The sequence below is a fragment of the Cololabis saira genome, chromosome 7 (genome assembly GCF_033807715.1).
Source record: "Cololabis saira isolate AMF1-May2022 chromosome 7, fColSai1.1, whole genome shotgun sequence".
Classification (NCBI taxonomy): domain Eukaryota; kingdom Metazoa; phylum Chordata; class Actinopteri; order Beloniformes; family Belonidae; genus Cololabis; species Cololabis saira.
Genome location: NC_084593.1, coordinates 25,313,241 through 25,332,231, shown reverse-complemented (window position 1 = coordinate 25,332,231; position 18,991 = coordinate 25,313,241). Strand labels below are relative to the sequence as shown.

At 40.4% G+C, this 18,991-nt stretch overlaps 1 protein-coding gene across 2 annotated transcripts in view; it reads left to right on the top strand.

Moving 5' to 3' along the window:
- The window catches only part of LOC133446974 (amyloid beta precursor protein binding family B member 2), a 43,369-nt gene extending 24,487 nt beyond the window's left edge, over positions 1-18,882 (top strand). The window contains exons 9-14 of one of the 2 annotated variants that reach the window (XM_061725230.1): positions 12,189-12,303; positions 13,763-13,838; positions 15,821-15,901; positions 16,020-16,135; positions 16,247-16,429; positions 16,657-18,882. In XM_061725230.1, coding sequence (XP_061581214.1) covers positions 12,189-12,303; positions 13,763-13,838; positions 15,821-15,901; positions 16,020-16,135; positions 16,247-16,429; positions 16,657-16,818 — 733 coding nt within the window. In that variant the 3' untranslated portion in view covers positions 16,819-18,882. Of the gene's footprint in view, positions 1-12,188; positions 12,304-13,762; positions 13,839-15,820; positions 15,902-16,019; positions 16,136-16,246; positions 16,430-16,644 lie in introns of both variants that reach the window. The other variant, XM_061725228.1, reaches the window with a different exon arrangement.
- The last annotated feature ends 109 nt before the right edge of the window (positions 18,883-18,991 follow it).

Below are 18,991 nucleotides of genomic sequence, written 5' to 3'. Positions count from 1 at the left end.
GGCGGACGAGAGAATTAAAAAAGGGATGTAGACGGGTGATAAGGAACGATCAGATCTACCAGGAGCTGTGTTTTACTCTCAGCCACTCGCAGCTCCAGCTGATTTTCTCATCTGCACCGACACAAACAAAGGGGTTGCGCAATCACAGCAGCTTCACCCCAACCCGCCCACTTCTCACCTGGCTGTGGAAAAACAAACGAGGTGGAGCCGGGACGATGCATGACGAGCCGTCCCGAGTCGAGTCGGGCTGAGTAGGTACTAGTGGAAAAGCACCATTGGAGTACTGGTTTGTAGCAACGCGCTTCTCCACTGATCAAAGTCTTTCAGTGGCGATGCTGACGATCATGGTTGCCATTGTTTGGAGTTTCCCGTCTGGCACTCCTTTCATGGTAGCTTCCAGGATCCCATCCACATCATCAACAAATTTCTGCCACTCACTCCCTTTGCTGTCTGGGGGCCACTTAACCTGCCGGTGATGTTGTGGGGTGTCTGGCGTTTGGGCTTCCTGGGCACGGAGGTTCTGGGCACTGTGGGTTGACTCCTGGCCCGGGTCCCCCTGCGTCTCACCAAGGTCCTCTGGAGCACGAGGGTTCTGGGTGCTGCGGGGTTCATTCCGACCCGGTTCCTCTTTCGCGACTCTCAGGGTTGATCCTTGAGCTATAAGATTATAACCACAGGCTTGATTTGAGCAGGTCCTCCTCGTGCTCCCAAAAAAGCATCTCTGGGTGTCCTGAAGTGTCTGGTACCAGGATGGTACCAGGTCTTCCAAATCATGAGGTAGAGCCTGCAGAGTGGGAATGTTCCCACAGATGCCATCAGGTCCCATCAGATTGGTACCTGGGCACTCAGGAGTGGGAGTGTGACTAATCTACTTAAAAAAAAAGTTAAATAAAAAAAAAAAAAGATGGTAAGAGCCAAAATAATCTCCATGTGAATGACAGGGTTCAGGTTTTCCCAGGAGAATTTTCCACTGAGGCACAATTAGCTGTGTTTACTTACATATGTTGCCAGTCAGTGATTACAAATTCATGATTGCTCAGCGTATATACACATATATACACAGGTGAACTGTAAATTAAGGAGAAAAAACTTGAAAAAAAGTTGTTTTTTTACCATGAAATAACATTTCATCATTTTCCAAGGTAAATCAGTGGTCCGTGTTATTTATTTAGTACAGTGTTGTAAAATTTTTATCCAACTCGTCCAGTATTGATATTGAGCGGCTATGTGCATCTGTAAACACCTGGTGCATCATCACATAGCATCAAGACTGCAGTAAAACTTGCCTCATTTCTGTCAGCAGTTCTCTACAGGTTTGTTAATGGCTACGTAAAGTGAGTGTGTTGTGACTCCTCTTACAGTTTTATCTTTGACTTTCATGACCTTTTTTTAATCACCATATTCGACATGCCATAAAATGAACTGTACTTAACTTCACCAATGTCCAACAAGCTAAAAGACAAAGATGATTATTGAAACTCAGAGGTCCAGTTGTAAAAGAAAAGAAAAATCTGCCTCTTCTCAGCAGTCTACTTCAATATTTAAAGTGTTTCAACAAATACATCCACACAATTTGAACTGAAAGGGAAGTTTTTTGAACTGTTTATTTGCCATTTAAAAAAAATATGGTTTTACATTGTCAGGTTTTTATAAAAGCAACCACACAAAGAGCGTCACCAGTAGCTCCCTATAAGCATACCTGACAGATGATCTGTTATTCTCTTTACAGTGTGATGAAAGAGCGTTCTCTGAAACATGCAGCTTTTGTTTCAGAGCGGCACGCTAGTCACAGTTCAGTGTTGAAACTAAATCCATATCCACTCTGGACTTGAACCAAATCAAAAATTACCATGAGTAATATCCAGTTTAACTGCAGTCAATAACACAAACACACACCTGGTCTTTGCTGCCTCCTCGTCTACTTTTCGCTGACTGCAGAGTCACAGGAGCTCAGCTTCCTCCTCAGATCAGCATTTGGCTGCACAGTTAACATATGTAAGTGCATTAGAATGGCCGCCGGCGCTACCCAGACACTCTGTAAAGCTGTTTGATAATTGAAGTCTGTGTGATGCCACAGAGCTCTGTACGTGCATGTGACAGATGGTTTGGATGAGACACGAGGCTCCACTGAGTGGTTCTGGAAGTTGCAGAGCAGAAGATAGAGCGGTGAAACAGGTCAGCTACAGTTAAGTTTCTGTTTTTTACTGCAACAGCTGTGGGATACTTTGCTTTTATTGGTCCATTTTAGCACCTGAAGATGCATTTTGAATTTGTTTTCTATAAAGTTTTATGAGCTGCATGAATTTAAATAATACACAGCTGTCAGTGGAAATAGTTTGCCTAAATTATTCAGTGTTTTAATTAATTATGACCCCCCCACACACACACACACACACACACACACACACACATAAAAAGCGGTTGTCAAGCACATCTCTGTGATGGTGTGTTGAAGAGCCAAAAATGCAGGAGATCCATGTGAGAGACAGGAGGAGAAGGTCCAGTCCCTTATTTTAACAAAAAAGCACTGGAAAGTAGCCACAGAACCAAAAATATCAAAAAGCAGAGTTGAAAGGAGCAGTCAGGGGATACATAAGCAACGCAGAAAGTACTGCAAACAAAATGACAATATAAAAAGGAAAGATTATAAATAAAAGCATATCAATGCACACAGGAGCTGTGGACAAAATAGATGGCAAAATCAGATGAGACAGAGTAAATGAGACACAGGTAGCAGTAACAAGAGGCAATGGCAGCAAGGGAGAGAAGAAGTAAATAAAACACACACAATAAAGGCGTTTAAGACAACAGCACAAGAAAACAAAGACTGAAATTAAACTAAACAAAACCACACAAGAATCAAAAGACCAAATCCATGACATAGAGCTTAAAAATGTACTTTATATGGAACCAACTTCAGAAAGCTACTGACAAAACTCCAGTTTTACACCTTGGACATGCTTCCTGACTCCCATTTCTATCACAGCTAGAGGCTGCATGCAATTGCCTTGATTTGGTTGGAGCTGTAACACTTCCAACCAATCAATAACCTTGTTGAATATTGATTGTTAAAACCATTAAACTGGTGGTCAAGACACGAATTTCCGTACTAGACTCATCATTAGCAGTCCGCAATGTTTTATATGATAGATTTTCTGTCCACATGCTTTGCGTGCATATTTATACTGTCACCGAATCAATGAGAAAATTGCTGCATGTTCAAGGAACGAGTCTGAAACTTAAACAATATGAATCGACTGAAGAGTTAAATATACCGAATCGAAGTGATGTTTAAGTTGAAGGGCTGGGTTCTCATTTAGCTGTATAACACTCCGACTACACACGGCGCTGTCAGAGCTGTAATGGTGGGTGACTGATGTCAGAACTACAAACGCTGACGCTCTTTGTGACTTTCACAAACCAGGTTCACCCGTACATCTGCAGCCGTGACCTCATTTAATCACTGACTTTTGTGCATCCTCTCCCGGCAATCCTGCCTCTCAGCTATCAGGATCAAAGTGGGATTGGTAGTAGTGAGTCAAGTCAACCTTTATTGAGCTCTGAAAATATGTGGAGCACAGAGAGAGGTAAAAAAGAGCACATGAGTGTAGGGAGTGTTGCTTTAACTCATCTCTCTGCTTTGGTGCTTTCATACCTTTCATCTCGTACCCCTTTCTACTTTTTCTTTTTTTTTTTATTCTCCACCTCCTCCTCTGCCATCCAGCCCTCAGAGGGTCTCACATCTCGCTTCCATTCCTTTCTGCTTCACTCCCACCTTTTCATTTTGGATTTCTGGCCTCTTGCCTTTATTACTCTTCTGTCTCAAGATTGTATCTATTTATCATCCCCCCTGACGGTACAGAAAAAATCTTCTTTGACACCTCTGAGGTCTTTGTGCCAGTCATCCCGAGGTCTTGGCTGAACCGTCTCTGTTCAGCCTACACAATGCCAAATTAAGTAACTTTTTCTTCTTTTTTCTCTCAATCTGACTTCATGCTGAGCAGAACGATAGCTCCATAGATGGACAGGATCCCTCCGTGAGCTCACATCTTCCATAGGATTTAGAATAGTAAATTGCAGCCAGGTGCTGCTAATCATCTGCCCTTGAGTAATGAATCATTAGCAAGTGTGCAGACTTCATTACAAACTCAAATGCTTTAAATGTTATGGCAGTTTGCTGGTCCAGCACATTCAAGTATTCATAGTATTGACTAGACTCGTATAGTTCTCTAGACCACTTTTTGTAGTTTTGTTAAAGGAGCTTGAGGCCGGATTGTGGCAAGATTTATGAAAAAAATCCGTATACATTTTAAGTTTTCTAGTAATAATGTCAGATGAAGCGTTCCAAACCCAAAAGAATGAGCCCTCTAGTGTATCTCTCCGTTGCCTTGAACAGGCTGTGTGCTGCAAAATGTGCTGCAATTCGGTCCCGATTTTCCCGCGCTGGGGTGCGGATGTGACGTCACATGACGCTGCATGTGCGTTCTCCCCGTTCTCCCGTGCCGGCTTCGCTGTTGGCTGCAGTACCCCCAACGGCTGTCGTGGTGAAGGGTGGCGCTAGAGAGTCTCATTTCTTTAAAGGAGCCTCAAGCTCCTTTAACTATTTGTAATTTGCATTTGATTTAATGCATGTTTTGGTGCATCTGCATGGTTGTCTGTATTTAATTACAGTATTGTGTTTTTAATCGTCTTGTTTGAATAAATAAATGGATTCATTGTCCTTTGAATAATATTTGCATATCGTTGTGATTGATTAAGCATTAGGTCATTTCAGTGATGCTGATATACAGTGTAATTTGGCTACTATAATACAATTTCAAGTCGATGTGTGCATCTTTAATATTTAATCACGTTTCATCTACAAATTAAGTACACTTGAAATCAGTAACATTTACTATTCATTAGACTTTTCTGAGGTGGAGGATGGTGTTGGAGGCCTGTCATTTTGTTAGATGACTTTGGGACTAGTTAATAGTTCTGTCAATCCTCAAATAGTGTAGAAATAGCGGTAGTGCAATTGCCACACATTTGATCTCAGCTAATTGATGGAAACATTTACAGTGAGTCCACACACATCCACTGTCTCCGTGTCATTGTGCTGCAGTTGAATACAACCTCATATGTAAACTAAGCAGCTGAACCCAGGACGGTGCTGATGTTCTATAACTCATGCAAGATAACAACATAACTAGGTTTTTTTTTAAATTTTGGTCTCTGTCTCGGTCTTGAGCTGAACTAGCCTTGGTCTTGTCTTGGTCTTGATACTCTCTGGTCTTGGTAGTGTCTTGGTCTGCAGTTTAGGTCTAGTATTGACCAGAGGTGTCAAGTAACGAAGTACAAATACTTTGTTACCTTACTTAAGTAGAAATTTTGGTTATCTATACTTCACTGGAGTAATTATTTTTCAGATGGCTTTTTACTTTTACTCCTTACATTTTCACGCAATTATCTGTACTTTTTATTCCTTACATTTTAAAAACAGCCTTGTTACACTGTTTCATTTCGGCCTTTAAAAAAAACTATCCAGTTAAATTGCTCCATCCGGATAGAGTGAATTTGGTTGTGGTTGTTTCAGATGTTCTTGTCCAGTTTTGTTCTTACATCCGTTGCCCTCAGATTCCTGCAACTAAACTTGGATGTACATTCCAATAAAGGTTAGGATAAATGATAAGTTATAGGCAACTAGTCATCATATCTCCTGCTCTCTGAAACACATGTTAATGCTCAATAGTACACATATATGGTTCTTTAATATATTTGCATTATACTAAGATGCATTCATTTTCAATGGCTTTTGTCCTTAATGGCTTTTTCCCCCTTAAATTACGTTTACTTTTATACTTTAAGTAGTTTTGAAACCAGTACTTTTATACTTTTACTTGAATAAAAAACTTGAGTTGATACTTCAACTTCTGCATGAGTATTTTTAAACTCTAGTATCTATACTTCTACCTGAGTAATGAATGTGAATATTTTTGACACCTCTAGTATTGACACAATGGCAAGAGGGTAGGACATAAGCCAATCATCTCAAATAAAGCAATTTCTTGCGTTACATCAAACGGAAAAGGCTTATTGAACTATTTCTAAACAGTAACAACCAAAACTCACAAGTGGATGTTCATTGGACAAAAGTGAACAGCACACCAAATGTACCCAAGCTCAGACATGTGGTGGGTTTCCATAACACTTCTTCACAAAACCAAAGCTGTGTTTCCATTCAAAGGTGTTTTTCGTTTTTATGAGCGTAACTCTCAGAGCTCTCTCTCCATAGATCCTTGACTCTGTATATCGTCCTGCGAGACTTCTTTTCAAATCAAAGAAAAAGATCTCAACTTCAAAGAAGATGGACAAAAACATATTTAGTTTAAGACAAATTATCGCTACTGCTGTTGCGAAAATAGTCAGAAGACTAAAGCAGCAGATGATCTTTTAAATATTCATTAAAAGCCAAAGCGCTTATGTAAAACAGTAATGCATAATGATTAAGTAGTGTTATAGCTCAACCACATCATTTAAATGAGGCCCAAAACAGCTGGAAAATAGATTTTGATGACTTTGTATCCACCGGCTTCGTCACATCGAGTTATAACGGAGACGTGAAAATGAGGAAAAAAAAGTGTTTCAAGAACACTTTTGCGCTAAACTAAACCATCGGCACATTCAAAATCCTCATGAAAGTGTAAAAAGGTTTTTGCGATGTTTGACAATTTTTTTTTCATGTTTTATTCTACATGTTTTCATTACAGGTTTATTTGCAATATTTAGGTCAGTGAAGTAAAAAAAAAGAGCTACATCTTAGAGAGAGTATCCTAGTGGCAAAGCCCAGGCCGCCTGTCTAACAGATAAAGCTTGGCTGTAGTTGGGTCACACAATAGGACAATGATCTGACGGATACCAAAAAATCTAACCAGAATGTTTTGGTTTTTTTAAAGTGTCCAATGACCTAATCAGAGTCAAGACCTCAAACTGAAATGCTGCTGCAGAACCTCGAGAGATCTGCAAATAAACAAATGCCAAAAAACCACAATGAACTAAAGCAATATGTTTTAGGTCAATGGGCTAAAATTCCTTCACAATTTTTAAGTCATTCAGGAAAATGACTACATTAAGTTAGTTTTGCTGAAGGTGAAGTTGGAAGCCACTGAATCTTTTACGTTTCTTTTTGGCTTAATTTCTGTAAATTAAATGACATGGTGAGAAACGTTAGACGCTGTTGTTCATCTGAGGGTGTTTGTCCAATACTATCACCCACTCCATCCATCTATCCATCCATTCCATACCCACTTAATCCAATAAAGGGTCAAAAGGGTCTGCTGGCGCTGATATAAATTTTTGTAATAAATATGACATAATTGCCATTTATTTCAGGTTGAAACAAAAAATAAAGAGAATTCAAGTTCCCACACTACAATTATATATCAGCCCTCTGCAGGGCGGCTTTGGACTATTTGTAATATTTGGGTTTGGATTTCATGTAATCTGAGCTTCCCAGATGTCAGTTCTGTCCTTCCCAGCTCTCCATCATCACCTGTACAAGGTTGTGTATGGTGTAACTGGCTTTACTGGCATTTCCAATGACTGATCACAGACCTGAGGCTACAGCGAAATGCTTTTGTGGTATAAAATTGAAAGCAAGCCTGCCCAGACTTGAGTGAGTGTGAGTGTACTCTAAGCTGAGTGTTGATGAAATGCCAAAACCGGTACAAGAATGCATGTGTCCTGGTGTCGTCGATTTACTTTCAATCCTGCTGCAAAAGTAAAAAAAAAAAAGGTCCAGACATGACAGCACCGCAGGTTGTTTGAAAGGTGGTGCCGGCTCTGGATTTAATGCAGTTCTTTCATCAGTAACAAGGAATTGAAACACTTTGTGACTTTCACTCAGGAAAAATAGTTGGGAAAACAGAAATATGGAGTGTCACGTTGAGGTAAATGGAGAGTGGCTCTTATCCATTTGTTATTTTGACACCCAAAATCCAATTCCAGCACAAGTGAAGAACAGTGAAGAAGACATGGGGTCCGACTGCAAGGCTGAACAGAAAGAAGCCTGTAAAGATAAAAAGAAGAACATGATTGAATTTCAAAAAATTCACAAAAAGAGGGAAAAAAAAGGATTTAATACAGTATGTGTGGCGTGGATATTTACGTGTGACGAGTGATGTAGTTTCCATACGTCTTTGCATGTGCAGTGTGTGTGTGTGTGTGTGTGTGTGTGTGTGTGTGTGTGTGTGTGTGTGTGTGTGTGTGTGTGTGTGTGTGTGTGTGTGTGTGTGTGTGTGTGTGTGTGTGTGTGTGTGTGTGTGTGTGTGTGTGTGTGTGTGTGTGTGTGTGTGCTCTGGTGTGTGTACATGCAGGGGACCACCAGCTGTTTGGGGAACTGTTGAAGTAGCAGTTCTCATGCTCTGAAGATAAGAGTCCTGTTTAAAAAAAAAATAAATCTTACACCCCCTGCTAAGTGCATTTTCAACAAATCAAAGGCCGTTACTGTTTGAATTAGCCTTCGCTTGCTGTTGCAGTGTTTTCCTTCTTCGCATTGTTCATGGTAGTGGGGTATCACAGACTGTGTGGACTGCAGCTGCGCAGAGTTACGCCATGGATATGAATCATTCTGTTGTGCATCTCCTTTTCTTCCTTGGGTTTTTCTTGCAGTGGAAAGAAAACAGAGTGAGTGAGGAGAATGAGTGACAGAGAGAGCTAAGGAAAGTGAAAGGAAGATAAAAGAGCAACAGCAAAGAGTCGGATGAAAGAGATTGAGGAAAGGTAGCTGCAGTAACAAGATGTGTCGTGTGTGTGTGTGTGTTTTTGTGTGTGTGTGTGTGTGTGTGTGTGTGTGTGTGTGTGTGTGTGTGTGTGTGTGTGTGTGTGTGTGTGTGTGTGTGTGTGTGTGTGTGTGTGTGTGTGTGTGTGTGTGTGTGTAGCAGGGATGTTGTGTCATAAAGTTGGAGGATGCCATTCTACTCAAATTAAAAGTACACAGCCGAGCTTGTGCACACATACTGTACGATACAAATGTACTTGCAAAAACACACAACTTACAGGAAGTTCATTTCTGACTCAGGATGTTGTTTGTATTAACAGTTTTTTTCTTTGCCTCTTGTCCATTTTCTCATTTTTTTATCACTACCTCTTCAACAACCTTCTGCTGCCTCCTGGGACACAGAGAAAGGTACCTCCTCCTTTTAGTGTGCTCTCAATGTGATCCAGTTTCTTATTGTTCTCCATAATTGTTATATCAGGAAATCCACCCCTCCGTGGGATCACATCCGTCACTTCAGTCAGATCAGTGGCTTTGCTTCGCCAGGAGTCACCGTTGCGCTTTACAGGAGCGCAGCAGCAGCTACTGTAGGCCCAAATCACCGACGTTAAATCATCGGCGAGCCCGACTGGCCACGGGCTATTTCCTATTAAGAGTTGCATGCTGTTTTATAGCATTGTCATCCCTGAGAGAGGGTACAGAAGTCATAAAAGAATCATTTGTGAAATGCGAGGCAAGGCCACTCAAGCTGCTTTGGCGATGTGCTGCTCAAATGTCCCCGAACGAAGTGCGCTGGACACCGCGCACACACACGCACACACATCCCCGCATCCTATCACACTTTCCTTCCTGGGTGTGCAGAGAGCGTTATTGACCTGAAGTGTGCGTGAGCACACAATTAAGCAGAGGAGACAGGCCGCGTAATGGACTCGTAAACACAAGGAGCCTGCTGTGATAAATTCCAGCTGTGTTTGCCAGATTTCTGTTTGTTTCTGGGGTTTTCTGGAGTGAGTGAAGCTGCTATCCAGTGGGTTTCTCGTCATGTTCCCACTCCCCGCTCCATGTCCGATTACCCACTGTCATTTGTGTCTTGAATGGTAACACATCCACCTACCTTTGGCTCTGCAGCTCCTCTCACCTGTTAATAAGGAGGAAGTGTGTGTGTCTTTCATTTTGTCTGCGCATGTGTGTGTGTCTTAGCCCTCGGATGTAGCTGTTTTTCATCTACCACCCACACGCTGCATGGAGTTATGTTCTCAGTGGAACCTCGTCCCTCAATCCCAACCTCACATTCCTAATGTTCTCTGCCTTGTGGCACTGCTGTGATGCTTTTGGCATGTTTCCTTCGGTGCTGGGATACACATCCACCTATACATATGTGGGTGTGTCATTGTAGTCAAAACTGAAAACAGCATTATTTTGGTTCAGGAATGACCAGACAGAGAGACATGCTTGTGATTCAGGAGCACACGTATACCACATGAAAGAGCTTGTGCACATCTGAAGACAGCCTTGATAAAATGACATAAATAATGGAATGGCTATTAAACCGTGTGAGTGAGCTAATTAACACAGTCCCACTAAGATCTGTCTGGAGAAGAGGTAAATATATCATGATGCAAAATGATAGTAACAATCATTTTGTTGTCATTTATAGCTTTTATTTGTTGTGCATCATAGCAACCTCCACACTTTTTGTTCTCAGTTGCTGATTGGAATTGTTTGGGATCAGGAAAAGTAAACTCATTTAGCTTAAAGCAGCACAATGTAACTTTTCCACCTTAATATAATATTTCCAGAGTCATTGTGATGGTACATCAACTTCCAACAGGTTTAATGACACCTCTGTCATGGTCTGAGGGGTCTCTATCGCCTTCACTGGCACTATGTAACTTTGAGGAGCATGGTAGGAACCCTTCCACACTACTGGTAAAGCACTACCGCTTTTGTCCAAAGGAGCCGCCAAACTCAACAAAAGCTGAAAGTTACATTGTACTGCTTTAAAGAGAAATGTTCTCATGTCACTTATGTAACTTTAAATATCAGTTGATGGTGGTTTCTCTGGCGTGATCACTACTGGTGTCACCTAATTGGTATGATTTGTTAATTTATTTGAATATTATATAACAGACAGGGGAACAAAGGCACATTTTTAGCCTCTTCACAACTTTATTGTGTTTAGAGAGTAAAAATAAATGCAGAATTTCATACCAGATGACAATATCTTAGGCGTTATTAGAGATACATTGGGAATATAGGCATTATTGGTGGCTTCAGTATAGTTTTTTGGGGTATTACTTTTGTTATGTTATTATTTATCATATCCAATAATAGCAATTGGATATTATTTTATTGATAGTTAACAGTAGCTATGCTATGTGTATAGTGCAACTGAAACAAATGATTAACAAGTATGTTTCTTCCCTAAGAGGGGAAACAGATTCACAGGCGATATTATTTGGTTGGGATTTAAGTACATGCTTTACTCCTGTTACTCACTTAGGGGGAAATGTACGTTGTCTGTTTCAGCAGCACACCACATCTGATCATGAAACAGCATATGTTTTTGTTACCTAGATGAAGAAAAACACATGACACTGGTTCATTGAGTGAACCGGTGGCTCAGTTGCATACTTTCGTGGGACATGCAGCTGAACATTACAGAATGGAGACGAGGCATAAGAACTACCCCACCAGAGCAGCATAAATAAATAAATAAATGATGAGAATAAAATAGGCTAATTTACCGGAAAGAATTACAAATGGTAAGTACTAGATGGCTGTAGAAACTACAGATAAGGACAAAATTGAGCCCAAATTCAGAAAAGACTGCCGAAGGAGACATCAAATACAAATTGGCAATCATATCTGCCCTCCAGTCAAGTGTCTTTTGAGAGACGTCTAAAGCCCTTGAAGAAGTGCTTGATCACAATAACAATGTTCAAAGACTTGCCAAGGAAAAGTACGAGGAGGCTTTGAGTGGAAAACTAGAATCTGTTTGCTCAAAGCAAAGCAAACAGGACTTTTTCAGTGTGTCAAAGTGAAGTGGATCAAGCAGTTTTTCCCCCGATATAAACAATTTCCTGTGTGGAATTAGAACATTTTATATGGAGTTAGTGTTGTTGTGAATAATTGATATAATTAATGTAACATTTCTGCATATTTATAACCTTTAACAATGTCAAACTGATCTTATTCTCCCCATCAATTACACATAAACACACCTCTTCCTCACCTGGTTGAAAATGTACTGAGTCTATAGAAAGGAAAATTCCCATTGAAGAGATTAAGATGACTGAACCGCCTTCCCTTGCCTCTTTGGCAAAAGAAAAGTGTTTCATTCACCTGCTGTGAACGTGCATTGAGCTTTCCTGTCTTCAGCCTCCTCTAAACATGCGTTTGATCGCTCCTATATCTTCCATCCACGCCTCAGGGATTTTGCTTATGTGGCCAGAGACAAAAACACGCGGGTGTTGAAGTGCCACGTTTTCCGATGTGATACTCCCGCCGCAGCCATCGCCACAAGTCTCCACGAAATTTGTTCCAAGGTGGGTGTCTACTTATCTTGTCTTCTGAAGCAAGCGGTTGACCTTTAATCAGCGCGGCTGTTACCTGGACAACAATCTATTTGCAGTGTTGCACCACAGAGAAACAAAGTTTGCAACGTTTTGAGACGTTTTGCTTTTGACACACTTATACCCACACACTTAGATTTCTGAATATAAAGAGGAGCTAATGTGCACTCAGGTCAGCACTGACTGAAAAAATAAATACCTGGAACAAAAGATATTGTCCCTGTGAGGCATGTTAACCCATATAGAGAAAGTTTTTTTATTTTACACCCCAATTTTATCCTCTTTTTAACCCCAAAATGAAGGAAGAGTATGTATCACTGTATCAGTATGTGCATGTGGCCACAAGTCCTCCTCCTATTGTCATGCTGCCTAGTTTAAAAGCAGTGGTGGTTCGTGCTTCACTGCAGGGGAGAAACTTGGTGACCTGAGTCTTGCAGCTGCGCAGCACCATTAAACCAGCCTCCTTTGTGTGTGTGTGTGTGTGTGAGAGAGAGAGAGTGTAAGTGAATGCCTGTGTCTTCTTGTATGTTCCCCTGTGAGCAGACTTGCAGACTCACCACAGACTTTGATTAATGACACCTACAATTAATCAAGTGTCTGCAGCAGGAAGAGAGTGCACTGGCTCGGTGCAGGGGCCATGCAGAATATTCAACTCTCCTTAAAGAGTGTGTGCACTGCAGTACAAGAGCTGAAAGGAGCAAATCACTGGGAAAAGACACTGCAGATTTTACCTAGAAGGACAGAACAGATCATTTTCAATGGTTTTCTTATTATCAACCTGAAAAAAGGAAAAGTAGTGATCTGAAATAGCTCAGACCTCCATTGTTGCCCAAAAGAAATATAAATCCATGAAATACATAGCAGTGTGCCACACCAGTGGTGTGAACATTATTTGGATTCAATCCAACATGCAACCTCCTGCTGCCTTAAATACTCTGTAAAGTGCCAAAATCTGCGGCTGAAAGTATTCCCTCAAAAATCCACTAATACTCTCGTTAGAGAAGAATTTTGTGAAAGCTACACAACTAAGCTGTTTGAGGAATTGAATTAAAGCCTTTTGAAAGAGTCCATCTGTTTATAGGTTTTTTTGTGTGTTTTATTTTTGTTTTTTACATTTTCAGTATAAACTCATTCCTGTCTACTGTGAGACTACACACACACACAAAATCTGACACTATATTAGTGTTTTTTTGTGAAATTCGCAAAAAAAACTATTACTCTAATATTATTTCCATGCTTCAACTTCTCAACTCTGCCTTTTTCACGCGTCCATTCTTACAATCCTATTGAACCCTGTTGAGCGTGATTTCAACCATTCTGGTGCCGGCCTCCTTTCTTCTCCCCCCCTGCATTTCTTCTTTAACCCACCCACCCTCACTCCCTGAGTTTTTCCTCCTCATTTTCATTCCTTTCCTTCCCTCTCCCTTTTCAGATTATGGCTGAAAGAAAAAGTGCCAAAGCTGCAGCAGGCAGCTCTTCCCAGAACGGCTCTGATGTACCCCTACAAGGTACACACACAAACACACACACATTTGCTTCCCTCACTTAAAAGGACATATCAGTGACATCAAGCCCCTGCAGATTTATGTTAATCCTCCTAACCCTAACTACTACTTGCCTAACCCGAACCATTAACCTACCATAAAGCCGTCACCAACAAAAGTGATGATCGGCATTAATTGTGCTGTATTATATTTCCCTTCAAAGTAGGAAAGTCCTTATGACAGTTTCAGTAGGTGTATCTCTACAATATGAGTAAGAAAAATGCAACACAGTTTGTTTTTTTTCTCTTAGACTGGATCTCGTGTGGTTCCTTTGTTGAAAGAAAATTGTATCTGTCAACCGTGTCCTATCTCCCCAGCTCTGCTCTTTTGGCTATCTCTACACAATTTGTCTACCTCTGAAACCACTTTTATGTCTTTAAACTCTGACCCTACTGCCTGCAGAGCAGCCATGAACAAGTGTTAATAGCAAAAAGATAGCAGTGTTTGGTTCAGATATTGCTGAGTCAAGAAAACGATCAAATGGCTTTGCCCACACGATGCTAATTCGTATCATTGTAATCCTTTTTTTTATTTTTTATCTGACTTAGAAGTCCCACTACTTGTTTCTGTCAACTCCAAGTAATTATTGGGCAACAAAAGGAGAAAACGGTGCAGCACAATTCATCATTTGCTTTGACCTCGGCCAGCCTGTGTACCTGCTGAGTTTGTGGTAAAGCAGCGCAGGGAAGCAGAATGGAAACAAAATACACCTGGTCCTCATTTATGATGACGGTTGGTCTCCTTTTAACCCAATTAGTGTTTCTTTGGGGATCCAAGAACTCATCAGTGAAGTAATCTCTTGCGTTTTTGAAGGCTGTAACTTGCTTGAATTGATGGGCTCTTCATTAAAATAATAATAATAATAATAATAATAATAATAATAATAATAATGATAATGATAATGATAATAATAATAATAATAATAATAATAATAATAATAATAATAATAATAATAATAATAATAATAATAATAATAATAATAATAATAAAAACATGCTAATGATGATCAGGGAGAGATGTCGTTTAGAATGACCACCGGTACATCCAGGGGTTTGCGAGGGGGGTGTTGGGCTTCTGTAATTGTGAGGAGGATTAGCTTGAGACTATTTGAGATTTACTGGAATAATGTTGTATCAGTTGGCCTCTGTGGTATTACTGATTTAATGTTTGAATAACCTTTTATGGTTCATGTACAGTAACTATCCCGGACTGAAGTTTGCCATCTACAGTTCATGCATGTGAGATATTAATAGAATCGTGCGACTTACCACCAATAATGGAGTACAAAAGTACATTGAAAAACAAATGAATAACAACATAGAATGTTTAACCAGAAATGGAGCAAAACACTTTTTTTAGCTTGGTATTTATGTTATAATTTAAATTATTGTAAAAAAAAACCTAGAAATAACAATATTGCAGGGGTTTCCTGACCTCTATTTAAGACTGCAGTGGATGTTAATATTTTGGGTGTTTCTTTTTTAGTGTACTGTTGGTTTTGGATTATTTGCTCTGCAAGGACACCCGAGGATTAACAACATTAAACTCTAATTAACAGCTTATGCTGTTTGCATCTAGTCTTGTCAAAAATCCTGCTGAGCGTGTAAAGCTAGTGGTCCGTGGTGGCAGCGGTGACTTCCGGAGGGTACAGCACGCTCACGTCAGTGCTGAGTGAGAAACAGGTGATAGCTTTGATCATTCATTGTGTAACGCAGTCTTATCTGCCTAAAGGCCGTCCCACAGACAGGAACAGCAGGGTTCCTGCGCACAAGTCACCCAGCTCTCGGAAAACCAGCATGCTTTTGTGTGTTTTTATGCAGCAGCAGAAGATATTAAAATATTCACCAGTGTTTGTTTATTTCTCTGCTTTAAGCCAATTAAACGTGTGTCGACTTCTCTTTAGAAACTTGCATCAGTGTGGTTAATCTCTCGCTCTCTCTGTGCAGAGTTCCCCATGCCAAAGACTGAGTTGGTGCAGAAATTTCATGTGCTATATCTGGGTGTGACATCTGTGTCCCGTCCAATAGGTAAAAGTGAATCCCTAGTGAAATCTGTGCACGCATCACATTGTGCAGCTGGTGGCAGATTCCTCCGTCCGTCTTACATTTGAGATTTGACTCTTTTTTTTTTTTACTTTTTCTCCAGGTATGGATGTCATAAATGGAGCAATAGACAACCTTGTCTCCTCCACAGGCAAGGAAGACTGGATTCCTGTCATACTAAGTATTGCTGACACTACTGTGGCTGTCATCAAAGAAAAGGCAAGCTGAGAGCGATTGAATGAATAAAAGACGTGAATATTCTTATCATTTACATAGAGGGAAGGGAAAAAACTATGAGTGCACTAATTCTTCTCTTTGATGGCCGTGCAGGAGGAGGAAGAAGAGGTACTGGTGGAGTGTCGCGTCCGTTTTTTGTCCTTCATGGGCGTGGGTCGGGATGTGCATACCTTTGCCTTCATTATGGACACAGGGAACCAGCATTTCCAGTGTCACGTGTTCTGGTGTGATCCCAACGCAGGCAGCGTCTCTGAGGCTGTGCAGGCAGCTTGTGTCGTAAGTTCTGAAAAGCATTAAAAAAAGATACTCTTTGGCTTTCCGGGGTTCATTCTTGGATTTTGATAGATTCTGAATAAACAAAGTGATTTCAGCTTTCTTGATAGGTAGTTTATAATATAGGTAATCTTATTTATTTTGGCTAAACTGGGTTAAGCTGTGGAACATCAGCTGGATTCTCAATGTTGATGCATCTCTGCGTTTTTCTTACGCAGCTCCGCTACCAGAAATGTTTGGTGGCACGACCGCCCTCCCAGCGCGCTGGCTCCTCTTCCTCTCCCTCTGCAGATTCAGTGACCCGGCGGGTGACCACCAGCGTGAAACGCAGCGTCCAGTCTCTCATAGACACTCTGAAACCCAAGAAACAATCCGAACTTCCCCAGCAATGACCGTCACCACTGACCACCGCACCCCACCCCAGCCTGGAAACCACTCACACCATCACCACGACAACACCTAATCAGAACCAGCCATGGTTACCCATGATGTACATAAAGTATAACAGTCATCACCCCAAATAGAGGAAAGAAGAGCGATCCTAAGAACTGCCTGATGATGTTTAAAAAAGAAAAAAGGAAAACTCACCTGTTTTGTGTGAAACATTTGAAAAGCTGGTGTCACTGGTCCAACTTTGACCTTTAAATGCAGCTTTGTGCAAGTAAAACACCCTTCCTGCTTGTGGATTTCTACACTAGATGGATTACTGGACATTGTGCTCTACAGACAGGATTACCCAGACTGATTCACAGATTTGTTACAGCCAACTCATGGTTTACCCATTTTTCTTTCCATCTGTGTTCCCTTCTGGGTGAGCTTCAGTAGCCTTCTGGGACAATAAGGGTCTTGTCTTGCTGTAAAGACTGAGAAAATCATACAAGATCAAACAGAGGGGACTTGTCATCATCCTGCAGCTGCCCACCAAATGGTATAAAAATGTTTCAATGGCTTCAATAAGAGACAGACTGGAAAGACACAAAACATCCCCTTTTCACTATGAATGAAGTGATTGTAATAATGAAGTGTATGTAAATGATTGTATGTAGAAAGAGACATATTAGGGCACAAAACCTGTAGATTAAGTATCAGGGAGAGGTGAGATGTAGGTGACGGTAAAAATGGAACAGAAGTGGGTTTGGATTATGCATGTTTTCTTGATAGGGGTTTGTTTCATGTTGATTAATTAAGGGTCTTGATAAGAAGACTGGTGAACACACACACACACACACACACACACACACACACACACACACACACACACACACACACACACACGGAAAAATAGATGTTTGTATAAATCATCTTTCATTGTCAATGACTGGATGTATAGTAGCACAAGAAAATCCACAGTCATAACCCAGCTGAAAGGTTACTGCCCCATTTAAAAAGAAAAGAAAAAAACATACACACACATAATTAATGATTGTATTATTTTTCTTTCACTTCTTTAATAAATCGGTTGATCTGCAAAAGAAATTTAGGGTGTGTGTCCACATTACGCTTTTCAATGGCAGAAAAGTACTCACAGGGTGCAAGGTAAAAAGCAGCATTTGTTTTTAAACCAACAATAATAATCTTTGTTTTCTACGACTGTCACGCCATCATATTGTCAAGCCTCAAAATGACAGCTGTATTGAAGTCAGAAATCTGTTATGGCACCATTATAGTGAATATCATCATTGTGTGCAAGAGCTACAGTAAAAAAGAAAAAATTATGATAATAATAATAATTATATTAAAAGAAAGCCTGGTTACAGACAAAAGAAGAGATGTAGTGCCCCCTGAAAAAAGATGCTACATGAAGTGTTTTTTTCTTATAGCAGCCACATTTACCAACATGAATGATTGTCTTCATTCCAAACAACTGGGGTAAAAAACTGCAATGTGGACACAAACCCTGAAACATGTTTTTATGTATTTTGATGCTTTAGATTGTAATTTTATTTTTTATTCATAGAAAAAAATGACTGTGAAAGCTCAAGAATGAGTTGTTTATGTTTAAATGTTACAAATTCCTCAGGAATTTTTCTGTAGATACCCAAGATTTATACAGATGTAAGAAATTCCAAATCCAGGCTTTGATTAGGGAATTTTGGGAAGCTTTGATGGCCATACGTAGAACAGGACACAAAAGTGGAAACGATAAGATGTGTGGTATACACTGAGGATTAAGTCTTTTCCCATCCTTAGAAATCCAGCCAACGTCTCCCCGCTCACAGTCCAAACAGTAACACACACAAATAGAAACACATGGCAGTTAAAAAAAAAAAAAAAAAAAAAGATATAAAGTCCACTGTTAAAACTCTTCAATGCTCCCATGGCTTGGGTCTGTCATCTGCACTCAATGTGAACTCTGTGTATACAGTCTAAAATACACCAAACAGAGATGCAAACCATCATTTCATTTCTGTTCGTCACCCATCTCTACACCGAGTAAAATGTAATCTGTTGTGAAAATAAACGCATTACAAAAGAAAAAGGAGCAGGACTCGTGACTGTCCTTTTAATTGTGCAGGCGAGCAGAATCCCACGTTCATGGTGTTCACCATATAGTGATAGTGAAAT